The following is a 20,598-nucleotide window of genomic DNA, read 5'->3' on the forward strand; positions in this document are numbered from 1 at the left end:
TTCGTACTTCAGACGAACCTCGCGTTCGTACTTCAGACGAACCTCGCGTTCGTACTTCAGACGAACCTCGCGTTCGTACTTCAGACGAACCTCGCGTTCGTACTTCAGACGAACCTTTGTAATTGTAATTTATTGAGGGGCTAAATTACAAAAGTACAACATCTATAAATAAGGAGTTATGGTCCCTAACCTAGGGTTACATTCTCTAATTCTCTACACCCCCATCTAGCTAGAGAAATTCGGTTTTAGAGAGAACCCTAAGGTTAGAAGATCCAACACCCAAAATCAAGATCAAGCAATGGATTCAGGTATAAGCTTCCGCTCTTTTAGATCCTTGTTAATCTCTTTGAATTAATCATGGCTATATGGTTTTAGATCTCAAGTTTTGATGTAGATCTAACATAGATTTCATATATTATCAAATAGGATATCGTATGTGATTTCTAATAATCCAAATGCGAAAACAAATCAAAAAGTTCACTTGAAGAAGAGAACAAATTGACGAATTTTAGAAGACAGAGCCAATTCGGTAGACGACATGAGCGCATGGGCATATTCCAAATTTTCGGACAGACCTCACCTCATCCTCCTCTCGGGCGCTTCCGTGTCCCCATCACGCACCAAATTTTGCGTTAGGTGGCCAAAAGTGAGCCATGATAAAAATAAAACTAGCCAGTAGGTACTTGTTATTAATTTTCACAAACTTTCTTAATTTCTACCCCCTTCTCCCTCCTCCCCAAAAAGCAAATTAACTTTCAAGCCCAATATCAGAAGAATTAAGGGGGTAGCAACACTAAAATGAATAAGGTTGCAACGCCTCGTGGTTTCCGAGACGGCGGCCGCTTCTTCTCAAGGTCGCCGGAGGTTCGCCAGAAATTGAGAATTCAGGTGAGATTGATGGCGATCCCCGGCGATTATGCCACGTTAGGACTCGCTCCTTCTGCTTCTAAAGTTGAAGTCAAGAACGCGTACAAGAGATTGGCCTTGAAGGTAAGTGCATGTTTTGTGCTTAAAAATGTTGGATATTGCTGCTACAGATGATAAATACATACATGCAATTTTTTTGGGGGTTGATAAAAAGGGTAATATTTGATAAAGCAGATATGCTATTAAAATTTGTGAATATTAAGCATAAATTACACTAAACCACATGAACTTTTAGCATTTTACAATAAACACCTATGAACCTTCAAGACCGGGCTAAACTTCAAATATCTTTTCTGGTTCACAGAAAACCCCCAATAAGATTATGTATTTCACAGATAACCCCGATAACTAGAACTAAAAAAACAACATAAAAGACATTTTGAAAGTTACTGGTGGTTTAGTGTAATTTACCCAAAAGATATTGGGGTTTTCCTTTATAAGTTATTGGGGGTTTAATGTGATTTTGAAAGTTCATAGGCATTTATACCAAAAAACTGTGTAATTAACTCTTTTTAATAGTTTTGATTTTGGTAATTATTAAGAGCTTTGCTACAGGGACCCAAAATATGGGATCAACATAGGAGGACAGGTGTGGTGCACCCCTCCTATTGCATAATGAGCTGATCATCATTAATGATAGTGAGGCCAGCTCATTATGTAATACTGTAATAGAAGGGGAGCAACTCATATGTCCCCCATGTTGGTCCCATATTTTGGGTCATTGGGGAATTTTTTTAATTATTAATTGATTCTGCATTCATTCACGCTCCTTCAATTTACAGTATCATCCCGACGTTGTAAGAAGAGGGGATATGGGAGGACAAGAAAAGACAGAAGCATTCAAAGAGATCAAATTCGCCTACGAGGTAAGGAACAAAAAAAAAACAGAAATTGCTACTTTGATCACTAGTCGTTGTGAATTTACATTGTCACAATTATCTTCTTCATCTTGATCCATGCACCTTAATGAAATGTTTTTTTTATTATCGTGAAATTGTTTTTTGTTCTGCAGAATTTAATGGCCGAGTTTGAAGAAGAAGATGATCAATTTAAAGAACACGGTGTTGACGAAGATGAATGGGATGAGTGGGATGAATGGATGGGATATGAGGGAGGAATGCCCATTCTCTTCACCCCATACTAACATCAACACCAACACTAATTAATTGTGGAATAATAAGTGGAAATCTTATTAAATTGAAGAGTTTTAGTATAGGGATCCAAAATATAGGAACAACAGGGAACAGATGATGTGTTCCTCTCCTATTGCATAATGAGCTGGTCATCATTAATGATGGCCAGCTCATTATGCAATAGGAGGACACATCAGTTGTCCCCCTTGTTGGTCATATATTTTGGGTCATTGGGAAATTTTTCTAAGGGCCTGTTTGTTTGCACGGAAGTAATTGTGAAGTAGCTGAAGTAAAAGAAGTAGAGGCTATTTTGTTACTTTCAAGCAAAAAAGTGTGTTTGGTTCTCTAAAAAACTTACTTCCAATACTTCCCTAAATGCTTATGTGGCGCCTATGTGTCATCCTTACTTCCAAAATATTTTTCCAATCCTCAATACTCAGAAGTAGCTCGGAAGTAGTTGAAATGCATATTAATTATGACATAAATAATTTTTTTATTAATATTTTCTTTATTAGTTACTTCTAACAACTTTTCATTGATAAAGTTACTTCCTAATAATATTTTCAAATGTTATCCAAACAAAACAAGTAAATGAAAAGGAAGAAGTTCTACTTCCATTACTTCTAAAAATATATGAAACAAACAAAAAAAATACTATTTCCACTACTTCCTACTTCATAGCTTTAAAAGTTACTTCTATAACCTACTTCTTACTTCTAATACTTTCATTATCCAAACTTCATGTGTGTATATAGTATTTGATTATTTTTCTTAAAAAAGAAGCAAACGTAATCCCGAATACACTTGTTTAGTCACGGGAAGCGTTAAAAACTTGAAAAGTTGCGTTCAGTTTCTTGGGAAAAGTTGTCTATATTTCGATTAGCACGTTGAGTTAATGATTTTTCTAAGCATAATCTCACACATATAATGGTTGTTGTGGATTAAAAAAGGGGCTTTTTCAATATCAGTTCCCAAATCTTGTTATATTTTGAATTAGTACCCCTAATCTTTATATTTTAAAATTAGTCTATGTAATATTTAAGTGTTTTAAAATTAGTCTACTTGATCTCCATATTTTGAAATTAGCCCCCCAAATGTGCTAATGGTTTTGAAATCAGTCTGTCAAATCTTTCAACCTCGTGCTAACTAGAAGGACTAATTTTAAAGTACTTATGAGAGATTAATTTCAAAATATAAAGATTTGAGAGACTGATTTCTAAATATGAAGACGTCGTGCTAACTAGAAGGACTAAGTTTAAGACAGTTAAAAGATTTTAGGGACTAGTGCAAAATATAAAGATTTGGGATACTAAGTTATAAATACGAACGATGCGGGGAATTTATGCCGAAAATACACTAAAAATGATTAAAATTGGGGCATTCCGAGAATCGAACTCGGGACCTCTCGCACCCAAAGCGAGAATCATACCACTAGACCAAATGCCCTAGATGCGAAAGACTTCACCTCGCGGCATAACATTACTTAAAGAAAGTGATTTCAACACTTGACCCGACGTCTATTTTCAACATAAACCCAGTGCTACTGTAGCCCAAAGGTATCATACGATGTCTACGCAGGAATTCTTGAAGTAAATTCAGGCCGCAAGTTATCGAGATCCTATGGATGACATGATGTTGCCTTTTAAATTAGAAATATATTTTTACCTAAAAACTACAGAAGAAAAAAGCAGTTGTACAATCTCTAGGCAAGGAAGAAATCTTAAGGGTAAATAAATTACACTAAACCCCAAGAACTTTTACAATTTTGCAATAATTATCCAATAATTTTCAAAATCACATAGCCTTTCAGCATTTTGTAGTAAACACCCAATAACTATTAAAATCACACTAAATACCCAATAAGTTTTGGATTTGCAGAAAACCCCCAATAATTTTCCGCGTAGTGTAGATTACCACATTAAATTAAAACAAAAAAAAACAAAAAAGAGCATTTTAAAGGAGTAAAAAAATAAAAAACAACTAAGGTTTGGGATCCCAACCTAGACGCCAACAAGAGGAGAACGAATGACAAAAGATGAGAGATTTTTGTTTTTAGAGTTCAAATTTTATAAATGTCATCAGGGTGTTTAAATAATTTGAGGGCTATTGTGGTCTTTTTAAGTAACGCGAGTTGTATGCGCTACGTCAAATGTAACTATGTGAACTCCGAGGGTTTTTTTTTTGGCAAAAGTTATTAAGAGTTCACTACAAATTACTGAAAGTTCTTGGAGGCTTAGTGTGATTTTGAAAGTTATCGGGGGTTCACTGCAAAACGCAGAAATATCTCGGGGATTTAGTGTAACTACCCACCATCTTAATGCACTGGGTAGAAATATTAAAAAAACTCTTGTGACCCGGGTCATGCAACTTGAGAAGCTTCTTCTCCTCTTATGTTGGCTAAACTATAAATCTGTTATTTTCATTGGCAAGTTATAATAATCAAGAAAATATATTTAGCAACAACTTGTGCAAGTCCCCTAAAAAAAGGGACAAACCTAAGTAGATTAACTTCAGTATCATTTTAGCAGTGCTTAAGACGTTGAGTTAAATTGAAAAGTAAAATAAAACTAGAGCTTTGTGCAGGGAAAACCTATAAAAAGTAAGGATCACATTTTTTGGGGGGGAGGAAATGAATGAGAAAGTAAGATCAATACTGTGAAAAAGTAAAACCAGTATATATAATACAAAAAACAATGCTATCATCAATTGGGGGCTGTTTGGTTGATGTATTTGGCATTGGGGGTTGGTCAGAAAGCCTGCCAAAAGTGCTCCCCTTGATGTTTTTACTGCTCTATTTAATTACGATTTTTTTTACCTAGAGGGTATCCTAGCTACATGATCTTTTTCCAGTCAAATTGACCCTCACGTAAAAAAACTGTGGATAGAACAAACCAAATCCAAAACCAGCCACAGAACTCGACTCAAGATTTTCTTCTCCCTCTCCCACCACCAACCAAAAAAACTGGGGGGAAAAAAGCAAGAAAAAGAGAAGAAGAAAACAAGAGAATTAAGAGGGTTTGTCATAGGATTTTCTAGCTCCCCAATGGCTTGTGCTTCTCAATCTATGATTTCTGCATACAGCTATCCGTTCCCATCTCAAAAAATTAGTCTAAAGAAGCCCAGATGGTTGAGAGCAAACACCAAGCTTTTCTCAGTGAGTGCTTCTGATTCATCCAACTCTGAAGAGGATTGCAATGCGGAAGAATGTGCCCCTGAGAAAGAGGTCGTTTACTCTTTCATGTTTCTATATTTACCCGAAAATTTTCAGCTTTCGTATTCTTAGATTCTGTATGCTGAGTTTCTTTTTTTTTTTTTTTTTGGTCGGTCATTTTGTTCATTTCATTAGCAAATTATATGGGTGTGTTATTTTATTGATTATTGACGATATGAAATTTGTTGGTCCTAATCTTTAATGTATATTAAAGTTTTATATTTTTACTGTTGTAGATGTAGATACCCTGTCTTTAAAAGTTACAATCTTTCTAAGGTTACATCGTACACCAAGTGAGAAATTTCCAGGAGCTCATCCATCCTAGCATATTTTACTGAATGTCTCTCTAAAAATATTTAATTATAAAGTTTTCCGCGTTCTTCTCTAAAATTGCTAGGTGTGACTACAAGTGCTAGCTAGAGTTCATTAAAGCCAGGTTTAATTATAGATGCCTACCTTGCACTGTAATGGTGTATAACTTATAACTCATATGCTATTTTATTAACACTTCACTGTCTGAACCATAGGAAATATTCCTTTATGTCCTTCATTAATTTAGAGAACAGTTTAGTTCTTTAATTGAACGAAAGGGAAAAAGGCAATTTATCATCACAGGATGCCCACATGATATCTCAACCAAACCAAAGAGAAAAAATAAAAGAAACAGTGTTGTATGAAGTCACAGAGTGTAAGTGCTAATAAGATAGTTTATGGGGATATAAATGGTTAAACGCGCAGGGTTATTACCCGTAAATTACTAAAAGAAACAGTGTTGTATGAAGTCACAGAGTGTAAGTGCTAATAAGATAGTTTATGGGGATATAAATGGTTAAACGCGCAGGGTTATTACCCGTAAATTACTAAAAGAAACAGTGTTGTATGAAGTCACAGAGTGTAAGTGCTAATAAGATAGTTTATGGGGATATAAATGGTTAAACACGCAGGGTTATTACCCGTAAATTACTAAAAGAAACAGTGTTGTATGAAGTCACAAAGTGTAAGTGCTAATAAGATAGTTTATGGGGATATAAATGGTTAAGCGCGCAAGGTTATTACCCGTAAATTACTAAAAGAAAAACAGTGTTGTATGAAGTCACAAAGTGTAAGTGCTAATAAGATAGTTTATGGGGATATAAATGGTTAAGCGCGCAAGGTTATTACCCGTAAATTACTAAAAGAAACAGTGTTGTATGAAGTCACAAAGTGTAAGTGCTAATAAGATAGTTTATGGGGATATAAATGGTTAAACGCGCAGGGGTTTTACCCGTAAATTACTAATCGTCGGCGTTGTTTGGAGTTTGATATTTTCTACATGAGTGTAAGTGTATAACTAACGCATGTAAGTTTTTTTGTGCAGGTAGGAAGGGTGAGTATGGAATGGTTAGCAGGAGAGAAGACGATGGTAGCCGGAACTTACCCACCGAAAAAGAAGGGGTGGACTGGTTACGTTGAGAAGGATACTGCTGGCCAAACCAACATTTATTCTGTTGAGGTTCGTTTTCACAAAACATTTTTATGCGCAAATTTGTGAAATAACTTACATGGATCATGAAAACTTATTTCAGTGTCTATTATAGATTCATATTACGTTTGAATGACATCTCTATGTTTTCTGACTGAAGATGATGCGCTTCCTAAACCACAACCCCGAGGTTATTTAGTTGATAGTCGCGATTATCTGAGGTCAAAGCATAAATTAGCACAAATCATGTGGGGGTAGGATTACTGTTAGATTTATAATGAAGCACGATATCTAAATAAGAATTGACACTTCATTGCCAGAAGAAGATCAGAATCTGTCAGGACATCGACATACATAGTTTTAAGATCCTTCTTCCATAGTCTCAAAATTTTGGAGGATTTCTTCTTAGCATGTATATTCTTTTAGTGCATAAATTCTCCTGTTCCCCCTCTTCCCCCTTCCTCGTGCAGCCAGCAGTCTATATAGCGGAAAGTGCGATAAGTTCTGGATCAGCAGGCACATCATCATCAGGAGCAGAGAACACTGCAGCCATCGCCGCTGGTTTAGCTCTAATATCAGTCGCTGCAGCATCCTCAATTCTTCTCCAAGTCGGCAAAAATGCACCTCAAGTTCAGAGTACAGAGTACTCTGGACCACCACTCAGTTACTACATCGGCAAGTTCAAGCCTGCAAGTATTGTAGAGGCTGCAGTTATTTCTGAGCCTCAGAGTTCTCCGGCCATAGAGGCTTCTGCTCCTTCCGAACCTGAGATTGCGTCAAATGTGCAGGCTGAAGGTGATGCAAGTGCAGCTCCTGAAGTCCAAGTTGAATTGAAGGTGGAGGGTGAAAGTTCAAGTGTTGAAAATGTTTCTTAAGAAATGTGTGGAAATTTTGTATATGATATATAGGTGATGTGATGTTTGTATTGATAGTTTTGTTACAGATCACGTCGTCGCTTCTTGAAATTGTTTCTTGACAAAGAGTTCAGTTTGATTTAGACATGTAACATGTTACTTCCATAAGATATTGCTAAGCTCAGCAGTTTAATCTTTCTGAGTATTCAGGAATTTGTTGCAAAGGGATTGGAATTTATTGGTGGACGTTCTTTAAGGAGATAAAATTATTAAACAAGTCAATGTGAATCACCATAAAAAATGAGTTTTCCGTGAGATTCAATAGTGCACAATCATTCTCATCTATGGCCAAAAGAGTGAATATAAACGACAGCTTTTACAATAAAGAACAGAAATATCAAGTTCCTAATTCTTTCAAAACTTAATTTACAGCCAACCAAAGCTGAGGTTGAATGAGAAGGAAAGATCTCAATCCTGTATTCTACAACAAATATTTCCAGCAAAAATAAAGAAAAATAGTGATATAATTGCGCACACAAAAGAGGAAATTCGTCCGACTGTAGTAATGAACTATCAGCACAGTCATGCAGCCAGTGGAGGGATCAATCACAAATCTCTTGGCGACGAAACATGGCCTGATGAGCAGTACCTTGGCCGCTACCACGATCATCCTGGACAATAGTAATATTGTCAGATGTTGCATATAAGACTAGAATGAAACTGGTAACAAAGAGAGTAATAGGGTTAAACTACCAAATTAGTATACTTGCAACGCACTTAGTGACAGATTGGTATTTTTAGAAACTCTGGTGACAAATAGGTGTTTTTAGCGGAACTCATGCGTCAAATTGGTACATTTTTCTAGCCGCCGGCCAAAACACAGTCGGAACTAGTCATGTGCAAATCATGTGTGGGTTTTTGTTTTAATAATAGGCTGATGTGGCAGGGATTAGTGATGCGGCACTCTTATGGTGGGTTTCTAACTAACCTCAATCCCTAAAAGTAGCCAAATACACCCTTTTGCCAATTTCACCCCAAAATTTTGAGGGGGTGAGGGAGAGAGAGCGCGAGAGATCACAATGGCAATTGTGAGATTATCTATGAAGGAGACAGAATGTCAGATGTGAAGAAAGAAGAAGACATCGAAGGAAGAAGAAAAATCGCCCCCATTTCCACATCCAATATTGCTCAAAATTTTGTAGGAAATTGTCAAAAGGGTGTATTTGGCTATTTTTAAGGCTTGAGGGTAGTTAAAAACCCACCAGAAGAATGCCATATCACTAATCTCCGCCACATCGGCCTACAATTAACTTAAAAGCCCACACATGACCTGCACATGACCAGTGCCGACTTGTCTTTTCGCCGGTGACGAGAAAAATGTACCAATTTGAGACACAAGTCCAGTTAAGCATACCTATCGGTCGCTGAAGTTTTTAAAAGTGCCAATCTGTCGCTAAATGCATTCCAAATATACCAATTTGATAATTTAGCCAAAATAATATTGTCAAACAAACCATAATCTGTAGCAGAGTCATCGTACGGTTCGTACCTTCTCCTTTAAATTAAGATCATAATTAGAGAGTAACACAAGTGGAATTTCATCAATTTGCCACTCTTCCACGTCTAGAATAAGCAAGAAATGCTGTTATGACCACTGAATTCCGGTGTTGAGGATTGTATTGACAAGATAATAGCTGGAAGTTTCAGTTTTGCATTATCCATCCCTTGGAGATCCACTGTCCACAATCCTCCGGAAGTGGGTTGCAAGTTCCCTGTAAAATTGGGCATCTGATGGATGTACCCTCCCAATTCCAATCTTGAAATGCTTCATGGATATCTCTGAAGTTTCTAAACTCTCCTGAGGAAGCACAAATTTATAGGAAAGCGTTACAGCAAGAAGTGACCCCAGATGATGCAGATATGCTCTTAATTACGTTCTCATACAGGCCAGCAAGTCTAAAGCAGTAGATAATTAAGGTTTACTAGATTTCGTTGTGACTCAGAACTATGAAACTAGGAAACCAACTGGTTGGTAAAGATGAGAATATTGAGAAAGATTTGTGTTAAAAGTGCTGGTTGCTCAATTTTAGAAAATGAGGCAAAGAAGTATGCCTACTAGTACTAGAGGATTAAGTTAATAGGGTTTAACGGGGGAAAATGAATAAAGATGATAAGAATAAAAAAAATGCTACCTTATCATGAAAAAAATGCAGTAAAAGATTAAAAGAATTTCATTTAAGGTAAAAAAAAGGCAGCAATGGAAGTTTCATCAAAATTTCAAGAAAGTTAAGCATGAAAAACAAACAGTTGTAGCAGGTTATACTAAAACTGGACAATATTAAATCAAGCACACATTTTCGGATGGGAGGGCAGGAATTGCCTACTTCTCGTAATCAGTTTACTCGAATAGCACATATAATTTTAAGAGGAAAACATACGAAAACACATGCATGTAAATGCATGAAGAGAGACGTGTTGGATGCAATTGCAAGCATGTGCGTGTACTATATAGGAAGGAGAAAGAGAAGGATAATAGTGTTTACAATTTTAAGGTACGATTTCAGAAAACATCTCAGTAGATTTTTTATAATTTTGTTGCTCCAATTTCTAACAGGTTATCCTGAATCAACTGTATAGAAGGATTGTCCAATGATACACCAAGGATAATCGAATTTAGAGGGAGGAATGCATCACCATACTTCTAGTGCAGATATAGCTGCTTCTCTGCATATTAACTTTATATCAGCACCAGTGTAGCCTTCAGTAAGTCGGGCAAGCTTCTCCTGTGACATCAGGATGAGCCAGGTATGTTCCTCGTATGAATGCGGAAAATATCTTCTCGGTCATTTTCATCTGGTGGTTGGACATCTATTAGCCTGTCAAAGCGCCCTGTTTGATTGTACATTTATCAATATTCAGTTATTGCACAACTAGATCTTAGAAAGACAAGTCAATAAAGAGAAGGGAACAAGTCACGGAAATACCCGGTCTTAAAAGAGCAGGGTCAATCTTGTCAGGGCGATTAGTGGCTGCAATAACAGTAACACCAACTCTTTGGTCCAGACCTACAGTGACCATTGTGAATAAGAAGATGAATAATCAAATTATGTAAAAGGAAATGGTAATGTAGGAAGTCTCGTGTCAGCTAAACCGTAAAGTTACACAATGCAAAACAGCACTTTGGAGTCGAGATAAAAGAAATGACAAAAAATTATGCCTAACTTTTCTTTTGATGTCAATCAAACAATAACCATAAGATAGCATGCAAGAACTACATGACACTGCTCTTCTTAATCAAAGGAAGAATGCATTAAACCAAAGATATATTTATAAAAATAAAGAAAATAAAGACAAGTTTCTGGAGAATCAATGGATTCATTGAAAAACAAGCACATACCATCCATTTCAACAAGCAATTGACTTAGAACCCTATCAGCAACGGAAGTTCCATCGCTTTCCTGGCCGCGAGATACTGCAAGCCCATCTAACTCATCAAAGAATATTATAGCAGGAGAATTAGCTCTTGCCTTTGCAAATAAAGATCTGACGGCCTTCTCAGACTCTCCAACCCATTTGCTGAAAAGTTCAGGGCCCTTAACAGCAAGAAAATTCAGCTTTGCTTCTGAAGCTACCGCACGGGCTGTCAAGGTCTTACTACAACCTGGAGGTCCAATCATTAGCAATCCCCTCGGTGGACGAATTCCTATACGTTTAAAAGCATCAGGACAAATTTGTGGCCATTGGACAGCTTCAATCAACTGTTTCTTAACTTTCCCTTGGCCTCCAACATCTTCCCAACGTACTTTTGGAAGCTCTAACATAACCTGGATAATAAGAAAAAGAAATGCAGTAAATCAAGCTACCAGTAAACTGAAATCATATGGAAGTTAATAATAACAAAAAAAAAAGTTTCACATCATAATACAGGTGATGCAGGATAATAGGCCAAGATACACAAGTAGTGCCATTAGCAAGAAAATATGGATAGCAATTATATGCTAAGTCAACAGCCAACAAACAGACCATACAAGTAGATTAATTAGATTCCAGAAGTAATGGCATGAGGTTCTTGAAAAAGTCAGCAATAAGTGACAAGTGCAACATGCTAGCTCTGGTGTCACGGAATCTAGCCCGTACATTCAAAAGAGGTAAGATGAAAAATGCAGTACCTCTCGCATAGCACTGGGTCTCACTTTCATTTTAGCTTTTGAAAAATCGTCTGCAGTCACTTTCAATGATGTCTCCTCTTTCATTGCTTTAGTTCTGTTAACCTCATCAATAGAAGCATCACCACTTTCACCATGAGAACTAATAGGAGAGATAGGTACCGCTGTCACATTCAATTCTGACAGTGATGATGACAAAGAATCGATAACATCAACAGATAGCCCATCCACTTTTCTGTGGAGTTCAGAAGCTTGCATATTAGGACCAAGTCCGTTAGGTCTCGAACATGGATCCTTAAAATGCCGGGCAGAATTTGTGAACTTAATATGGCGGCGAAGACTTGTCAGTGCAGCTTCATTGCAAAGAGCAGCTAAATCAGCACCCACAAACCCATGTGTTTCTGCAGCCAGAGCCTGGACTTCTACGTTGCTAATTGAGTGATCAATTCCACGGAGGAGGGTGTGAAGTATATCCAATCTCTGTTCGGGAGATGGCACTCCTACAAGTAACTCCAGGAACGGACTATAAGCAAAATAGTTTATTGGGTACTATGTATTAAAGTGACTCTTGTCATTCTTCTATTCAAAAACCTAATAGGCAGAAGTCCTTGCTCATAGAGTCCACAAAAACTTGAAGTTAAAGTTGCAAGATGCAGCATGCAATCATCGAAAAATAAAAAATGTAGAAGTTTACTACTGAAGTCCGATTTTTTAGCAGAACTTTTTCCTAAGACTTTTCTTAACTCTTCTAATTAAGTGTCCCATGTGGTTTCATATAATAACCACCAGTAGAATATTGAAAATTTTTAAACTAATATTATTCTCAATTCTACTACTGAAATTTATCTTATATTTCTCTGAACCAACTTGTCAAATACAAAATATTTGTTCCTGTTTTAAATTTCTAAGATTATAAAGCCTACAAAATTTAACTCTCTGGAAACTAAATTAGTATGGAACTAACTGTCAGGAAGAAATATGCAATAAACTTTAGAAAAAGAAACCTCATAACCAAAAACAGAAGCATAAGAAAGCGTATCAGAGAAAAACCCTCAAGCAGACATGTTAGGTCTGGCTCATTATTTATATATAATCTTCCTGAATCTGTTGATACAGACTACAGAGGAAACACAAATTTAAAGACCAAGCATACCAAAATCTGGTGACTGTGAGAGTTAATTCTGTTTTAGTACCATATGAAACTGGAAAAAAAATCTACAATCATGGATAAACCCCTTTATCTTTCCAGTTGAAATAGGATCTGTAAAGGAAAGAAGCATGTTGTACATAATAAAAAAGCTGTCTAATTCTTTCAAATGCCACTGATGTCAAAACCCAGGTCATTCATGTAATACTACAGGCATACATTAACAATACAGGAGCAAATGTGATCTTAAGAGCTTCATATTGGGATTCAAAAAGGAGTTTCGATCTTTCGATATATCTTCAGCCGGAAATGGGGAAAAGAAGGAATCTAGCATTTTAGCATATAGGAATATGTGGTTTCAAATGAAACAAAAAGGATATCTAGGCGTCATTGCTTTATATGAAGGCATATCAGGACATTTACAATCATACAAGTCATATATAGCATTAACCAGTTTCCAGCAGTCAATTCTCAGTTTCCAAATTCACTATTACAAATTTGAAGAAAATCGTAGGCTTGTAGCAAAACAACATATTAATTGACATCTACTTGCATCTAGCTATTTAGTATGTAAACAGATTAAAACTTTTGTAAGTGACTACAAATATCTTCCAGAACTATAGTATTATATGCAAACATAAATAGATGAACTTGAATATGGTGCTTACATGAATCAGATACGAAAGGAATAGACAACAATACCTATTTCGAGCTCTCGATCCAGTCTTCCAGGTCGTCTCATGGCAGGGTCAATACTATCTGGTCGATTTGTAGCAGCAATTACAAGTATGTTCTCATCTCTTTTTATCTCATCCATCAACTTCAACAATGTTGCAACCATTCTAAGAGATAACTCTTCACCAGCATCTTTTCGGGTCGGAGCAATGGCATCCAATTCATCAATGAAAACCTGGAAACCATAAAACTATTAGCATTTAATGCCAGAAGAACCAAAAAAATCAGTTTTCCAGTATATTATATAATACTCCAAGACAAATCAGACATGACAAAGATCAAGCATCCATGAGTCAGTTAGCTGGAAAAACAAAAGGATAGCCAGCAACACTAGAAGAAAAAAAAGAAATGAATGGAACGTTTTTCTTACGCTTTCCTATGAGACCGTCACCTTGGCCTTGGGGGTATTCTCTCTGAATAAAAGGCTTTCAATGAAACCTATCTGGTAAGTTCTACATGACAATTCAGTCATCACTCACATCAGTGTAAATTCGTCTAGTAGCTTCGAACAATGTGAAACATACATTCAGACCAAAGACTTGTAGAAATCTAATACCAAAATGTCAAAGCAATATATGGTAACGCTGGAAACCTAAAAGAAACAATGAAATCAATAGCCAAAACCAAACATAGCACCAATTTCTAGTAACGATCCTTCAGTACTATTGGAGAGGCTGTTGAAGACATCCTTCATACAGACAAAAAACAAGTTGGTTCCCCCATCACCGGATATAGGAACAGGTTGAGCTGGTAGTGTGATACCACTTGAATCATTTGATAATAAAGCATCGAACTGTAGGGTCATGTTCCATAGGGTTTTTTTTCTAATTGTCTTCCCTTGACAATTAGAATATTACACTTATAATCCTTAACCCTCACGACAACCTCAGAATTTTAGTGTAGAGGCAGGTCTTTAAGACAGGTCTTTAAGATGGTATCAGAGCAACCCAAGGTCGGTTCCTACTGGCCACAAATTTCTAAAACGGGTTAAAAATGATACTGCTCCACAAGTTTAGTTTTCGGCTCAACATGTGGGGGCATGTTAGAATATTAAAATTATAACCCACTACCCTCACCACAATTATAGTTTTAGTGTAGAGGCAGATCTTTAAGATGGTATCAGAGCATCTCAGGTTTGGCTCCCATTGCACGAATTTCTAAAGCGGATTAAAAATATGATATGGCTCCGTGAGTTCAGCTTTCAGCTCATAAGAAAGCCCTCAACCTATCGGGGCATGTTGGAATATTAAAATTATAACTCTCCACCCTTACCACAACTTTGAAGTTTTGGTGTAGTGGCAGGTCATTAAGAACAGTTAATTAAGTTGATGTTTGTTAAATCCACATATGTCTGTGGTTACACTCTAAACTTGTGCTAATTTAGCTGATTTTTCCCAAAAAAATTCAAATCATCAACGAAATACCAGAGAAATTACATCAAAGTGATAAAATTAAGAACCTCAGACTTTATGAATACAGCCCAAAAACTACTTTCAAAGTGAAGTCTATTTGACGAGGAATAACTACTGCAGATCTGCACATGTCATTTGACAAATATTCAATTGGATCAATTAGATAAAATTTTCCTTTACAGCTTATATGCTAGACGACCTAATCAGATTAAAAAAATGATAAACTATCTAATTTTCAAGAGTCCAGGAATCAGACGAAAACAAAAGATATTTTGAGATAGGTAATGACAAAAGATTCTAACCACAGCAGGCGCAGCTCGTCTTGCTGACTCAAACACCTCATGCAATGCTTGCTCACTTTCTCCATAATATTGACTAATAATTTCAGGTCCATTGATAGAGAACAGGCTCACACCAGCATCATGAGCACAAGCAGCAGCTAAAGATGTTTTCCCTGTTCCAGGTGGACCATGCAGAAGCACCCCTTTGTATCTGAAGTACAATGTAAAAAACAAAATAAACCTAATTAATAGCAGTGCTGAAATTATGTACCTGTTAAGTAACAAACTTTTGAATAAAATATCTGAAAAGAGGAAATATTTTATTAGACATACAATGAAAGTGTAATAAATGAATAACAATGGCCAAATCCTAACTTCCAACACATTTTTCTTGGGTGAGCAAATCCAATCACATTCTTCGTTTGCATAAATAGGCATACAAACTTACAAGGCATGCCAGAGGATAAAGAAAGGTTGAGCACACAATCATATCCAACATGATTTCTGAAGGTACACCAATTTTGTATGGAAGGACTTATCAAACTAGCTACTGCTGAAAGTGTAAACTGGTGAGTTCCAATATTTCCTAAAAGCGAGAGATAGTACTACCTTCATATACTATAATAGATTAATTATAGTAAATAATATGTCTAAGAAAATATATTACTCACTAACAGTGTCCTCTGAAATGTCTCATTTTTATTTCATTTTATCAACTTAGAACATTAAATTGGAAAGGGGAGTAATAAGGGAAAGGAACAAGAGAGTAAATAAAACTTGGAAAGCTGTGGTATCTTATAAGAAATGATCGAGACAGACGACACAAAAAATGTCTGGGTACCTTGGCAAGTGGCCCTTGTTCGCCAATGAGAACATGATGATCTCCTTTAAAGCTGCAAATTCTTTGGATAGTCCACCTAATTTTGGTCGATCAAAAGCTTCTGTATCACTAGTTGTTTTACAAGTAAGATCCTCTTTTAATACACCTCTCTTACTTGAGTTTTCCCTAACTAAAGACATGGGGTCAGAAAGAAGAATATTCATTTTAGTGTCCAACAAAAAAGCAACACCAGATTTCTCCCAAGAGGTACAGACTTGCATTTCACGAGATAACAAATCCTGATTCTCTTCATGCATCAAATCTTGATTGTTGCAGTCAGTCAAGAAATTATCACCGCTTTCAACTAGGAATGCACAAATATGTCCGAGTATTAGTGGAACAGTTACAATATTCCCACAGAGCAAATAACGGCCATACAGCCACCTAGCTACAGATGCTTGTAGCAATTTATTAGCCTTTTCATCTGCCAATGCCAGCCTCACAGAAGATACATCTGAGGATATTGAAGAACCATTCCTTGCTATAGAATCATGGGGTTTCCTAGAATGGACAGGTGTAGCGCCAGGAGAAGAAAGCTTTGGTTGAGGTATCGGTGTCTTTGGAGACAGATCAACTCCCTTTTCACTTATGACCCTGGCAGATTCAAGTAAAGTGCCATTGATTGATAACCCCTTGTTGCTAGTATCCGAAACAACCCTGGGAAGAACAAGACTTAGATGAAGGTCCTTGCATTTGTGAAGGTAGATGTGAGTATTATTAGCTTTCTTGTTCAACTTGTCAGAACTTCTCAAAGAAAAGAAAAATCGGATTTTCCTGCAGGCAGAGATGGCCATTAGTGCATGAAAGGGCCATGCAAATCTTTACACCATTTTTGAGAACCTGCAAGGCACATGATTTGATAGGAAAATAAATGATTGTAAATAGTTGTTGTTTTTTGTTTGTTTTTTTTTTTTTTTTGGGGGGGGGAGGGGGGGTGCTGGGGGGGAGGGATTGGGGATGAAATCTTGAACCAAATGATTAGGAAGAAATTAGTTAAGAGAAAAGGTGAATGCTAAAACATGGATACCTTACGAGAAGGGAAAACAGTTGCAATTGCAAAGTAATTACCAGCTCCTCCGCTAAGGTTGTCATCACCATCATCAACACCCAGATGTCTAGCACACTCCTCCGCTAAACTGTCAAGTGGGCAGTTACTCAATGATTTCTTGCCTGATGCAGGCAGTGCTACCTGTTAAAAATGTCCATATGAAGAAAATTAAAGGAAAAAAACAAAAATTTTATTAGTTACCATGCAGTCAATTCATCACACGAGTTTATGATATAACGTTATGTTGGGAGCCCCAACATGACCAAGCTGATTGCATGAAGAATAAATTCCTATAGTGTACAATACTTAAAAGGAACTTTCATAAATTTTCTTTAACACCAAGAATGTTGCATAGACTCATATGAATGAGCAGGAGCATAAATATAATTAATCAGTATGCTAAAAAAGATTGAAATTGTGATATTGCATAGAAACCATTAGGTTCAACCTGATAGACTTAAATTAGTTTGTAAGAAAACCTCTTACCCAATAGGTGATCATGTAAAGCCGATTTTCAGTGCCAAATATACAAGATACATATTGGTTTAAATGGTTTAACATTAAAAAATCAAACCAACCGAATTGAACAATTTCATTCCTCCCCCTTGCTTCTGTTAAGTCCCAACTATTGATGTATGAATATGGTTGGAGATGGAATATCCATTTTATTAGGCAGCTTACGGGGGTTTGGTTGTTAGATATTTGAAGTTATTAGTTATTCTTAATGAAGTTTCCTTTTTCCCTGGTAAAGACAAAAGGAAATGGAGATGGGAGGTAAAAGAAGTTTTTTGAACAAAATCTTATTATGATCTTCTCTGTGATGGTGGTATAAAAGTCCCTTATGCTGATATTTGGCAAGCAGTTGCTCCTTTGAAAGTTAGAATTACATGTTGGTTTGCCCTTCTTGGGAAATCGAATACTAAGGATAGGTTCTTAAGAAAAGGGATTCCTACTGATCCTTTATGCATACTGTGTGGAAAGGAGGAAGAATCACATGAACATCTTCCTTGATTGTGACATTGTGAAAGTTTTGTGGTGTTCTTTAGGATATAGATTTCATGTTGCGTGTTATCCTGAATCTCTTTTTAGAATATGGGTGGATTGGAGGAAGCAAGGAACGAGAAATTGAAGGGAGAAGAGAAACAACAGTCAAGTTCATGTTTCTGTGCCCTGATTTGGGTTGTATGGAGAGAAAGAAATAATGTCTTCACACACAAACACCAAATTCTTTGGATTTATGCAAACAAATAATTCAATTTGCAACTTTTTGGATTACTCACTCAGGACACGGAGAAAGGAATACTTTTTTGCCGCTACTAGGAGGGTGGAGCTGCTGGAACTACTGCTGGGAGGAGTTTTGAAGCTACCCACAAGCGGAGCTGGGGATCCTGATGCTGGTGGAGCTTTGGAGGGCTCTGTTAAGTGATGCAAACAGTGTTTCAGTGGCTGTTGATTCAGCTACTCTTGGTTAAACTGTCATGCGATGACATAACTCATAAAACTTTGTTTCAGTTGACCTTTGTGTTGGGTTGTATATATGTTCTGGTGTTTGAATGATTGTAGTATGATGTTAACTCTTTTGTAATACTGGGCAGGTTACACCTAGGATTGTTCGCACGCAGTGGGGGTGGGCTGGGGCGTGGGGGGGCCTGGTTAACTTTGTAACCGATCCAATTTTGGGGTAATGTGAGACAGCTGGGGACTCGATCGTTTTAAGTCTCCATCCTTTATCACACACACGAAACAAAAAAAACAAAAACAAAACAAAAAACAAATAAACAAACATTCCTTTTGTCATTTGCAACTTAAGCGGTTTAGTCAATCAGTCAATGTTTTCTTCTGTTTTCATTGCCAAATAGAATTCAGAATAAGGGGTTAGTTAATAAAAATACATTTCAAAATGCATCCATAGAAAACCGGAGAAGACGATTAGTTTAACTAATTAGTTTAATTCACCTGATTCAACTTCAACTGAACTATACTGTTTTTCATCAGTGTAAAAATTATTTCATCTTCATCATGTTAGTTTATCATAGATTGAACTTTCATTCAGCTAAATGTTACCTTGTGTTAAGATTACAATCAAATGTTACTTGAACTAACAAAGAAAAACTGTGAAAATATAGATTTTTCTGTTTATAAACTCAAACTTCAACCTGATTTATTTTTAAACCCACCCACTTCCAAAATCATTCTTAAACTCATAATACCCATATTGAATTATTTTCAAACCCAATTATAGCATTTTAAACCCAAATGCAGCAACTGATACATCAAATATAGCAATTCAGAGCCAAACACAATTACTGATACACCAATTATACCAACTTAGACATCAATGTAGCATAAAATGGGTTTAAAAATAAATTCGCTTGCAGGTATTTTGGGTTTAAGAATGATTTTGGAAATGAACTGCATTAAAAGTATAGCCTTTACTCCAATGCAGCAAATATCATCTTAGCAGGATAGTTTACACTCTCAATTAACAACAGAAACTAAAAATTTAAGCTTTTCATCATTAATCGCAGTGCAGGACCAATGAATTACCGAGACCAGCGATCCAGGGGATATGGAGAACGACACCATGGCGGATTCCGATAGCCAAACCCTAGCCTGATTCCCCTTTGAAAAATCAGAATCCTGGTCGCAGATTCTTCCGATGAAAGCGGATTCGTTGATGAAGTTTGGGAACTTGGCTGAAGCTTGCGAGAGTAGTCTCTGTAAGTGGAGTTCATCGTCGTTCTCGGATTCCGGTCCGCGAGCGGAAGTGGGAGTTGATGGAGCTCGAGAGATCGGAGATCGATCGGGTTTCGATGATTTCTTCCCCTTAGAAGGCATCGCTTTCTCTGCGTCACTAATGGGATTAGGGTTTTGGGGGTTTTAGAGAGAGAGAGGATAGAGGCGTTTTTTGCAAGTGTTAATTTACATGTCGGTCCCTTAATTCTTAAGCATTTAGATTTTAGTTCTTCAAATCATTTTCCTCTCACAAATTCAATACACTGCAAATTAGTACCTGTGCCAAACAATATTTTCGTTGTAAAGAATATAAATTATTTGAAATGATATTCAAGATACTCTGTTAAGTTACCCATAATAAACTTTAAATACATGAGAGAGATGGTGATTATTATTTATTTCATCAAACTTCAGAGGAGCAATTCACTAACACTTGTAGTCCTATGAGGATATTTTGGAGATATTCCATCTATTAGCTATTAGGGACACATTTTGTTTCTTATTATCGGATTGGGAGGTATTATAACACTCGGACTATAATCCTGAGATTGTGTTATCCTAGAACTATTACGGTCCAGCTCAATGTTTGTTTTTTACTCAAACTAA

At 36.6% G+C, this 20,598-nt stretch overlaps 3 protein-coding genes and 1 non-coding gene across 4 annotated transcripts; 2 read left to right on the plus strand and 2 right to left on the minus strand.

The window, feature by feature from the left end:
- Positions 710–2,395, plus strand: LOC109829406 (chaperone protein dnaJ 8, chloroplastic-like). The gene is made up of 3 exons (XM_020396532.1): positions 710–990; positions 1,710–1,793; positions 1,940–2,395. Exons 1-3 carry the CDS (start codon positions 799–801, stop codon positions 2,069–2,071), a joined length of 408 nt encoding a protein of 135 aa, XP_020252121.1. The 5' UTR covers positions 710–798; the 3' UTR covers positions 2,072–2,395.
- On the minus strand, positions 3,435–3,506 carry TRNAP-UGG. The gene has a single exon. It is a non-coding gene; the product is annotated as a tRNA-Pro (tRNA).
- On the plus strand, positions 4,951–7,786 carry LOC109830263. The gene is made up of 3 exons (XM_020397476.1): positions 4,951–5,283; positions 6,629–6,763; positions 7,204–7,786. The coding sequence occupies exons 1-3, from the start codon at positions 5,104–5,106 to the stop codon at positions 7,606–7,608; spliced, it is 720 nt and encodes a 239-aa protein (XP_020253065.1). The 5' UTR covers positions 4,951–5,103; the 3' UTR covers positions 7,609–7,786.
- On the minus strand, positions 7,910–20,156 carry LOC109830264 (calmodulin-interacting protein 111). The gene is given in 13 exon segments (XM_020397477.1): positions 7,910–8,258; positions 9,137–9,445; positions 10,287–10,381; positions 10,384–10,476; positions 10,572–10,652; positions 10,985–11,411; positions 11,757–12,253; positions 13,603–13,810; positions 15,350–15,539; positions 16,170–16,994; positions 16,996–17,048; positions 17,236–17,397; positions 19,804–20,156. Coding segments are annotated over 12 exon segments (3,066 nt in total). The 5' UTR covers positions 20,095–20,156; the 3' UTR covers positions 7,910–8,258; positions 9,137–9,301.

The sequence above is a fragment of the Asparagus officinalis genome, chromosome 2 (assembly GCF_001876935.1).
Source record: "Asparagus officinalis chromosome 2, Aspof.V1, whole genome shotgun sequence".
In the NCBI taxonomy this organism is placed as follows: Eukaryota; Viridiplantae; Streptophyta; class Magnoliopsida; order Asparagales; family Asparagaceae; genus Asparagus; species Asparagus officinalis.

Excerpts from the sequence above, each read along its gene's own strand:
- LOC109829406 (XM_020396532.1), top strand. The coding sequence starts at position 799 with ATGAATAAGGTTGCAACGCCTCGTGGTTTCCGAGACGGCGGCCGCTTC. Across the intron at positions 991-1,709 it reads ACAAGAGATTGGCCTTGAAG|TATCATCCCGACGTTGTAAG; the intron begins GTAAGTGCATGT and ends TTCAATTTACAG. Across the intron at positions 1,794-1,939 it reads AGATCAAATTCGCCTACGAG|AATTTAATGGCCGAGTTTGA; the intron begins GTAAGGAACAAA and ends TTTGTTCTGCAG.
- LOC109830263 (XM_020397476.1), top strand. The coding sequence starts at position 5,104 with ATGGCTTGTGCTTCTCAATCTATGATTTCTGCATACAGCTATCCGTTC. Across the intron at positions 5,284-6,628 it reads AATGTGCCCCTGAGAAAGAG|GTAGGAAGGGTGAGTATGGA; the intron begins GTCGTTTACTCT and ends TTTTTTGTGCAG. Across the intron at positions 6,764-7,203 it reads CCAACATTTATTCTGTTGAG|CCAGCAGTCTATATAGCGGA; the intron begins GTTCGTTTTCAC and ends TTCCTCGTGCAG.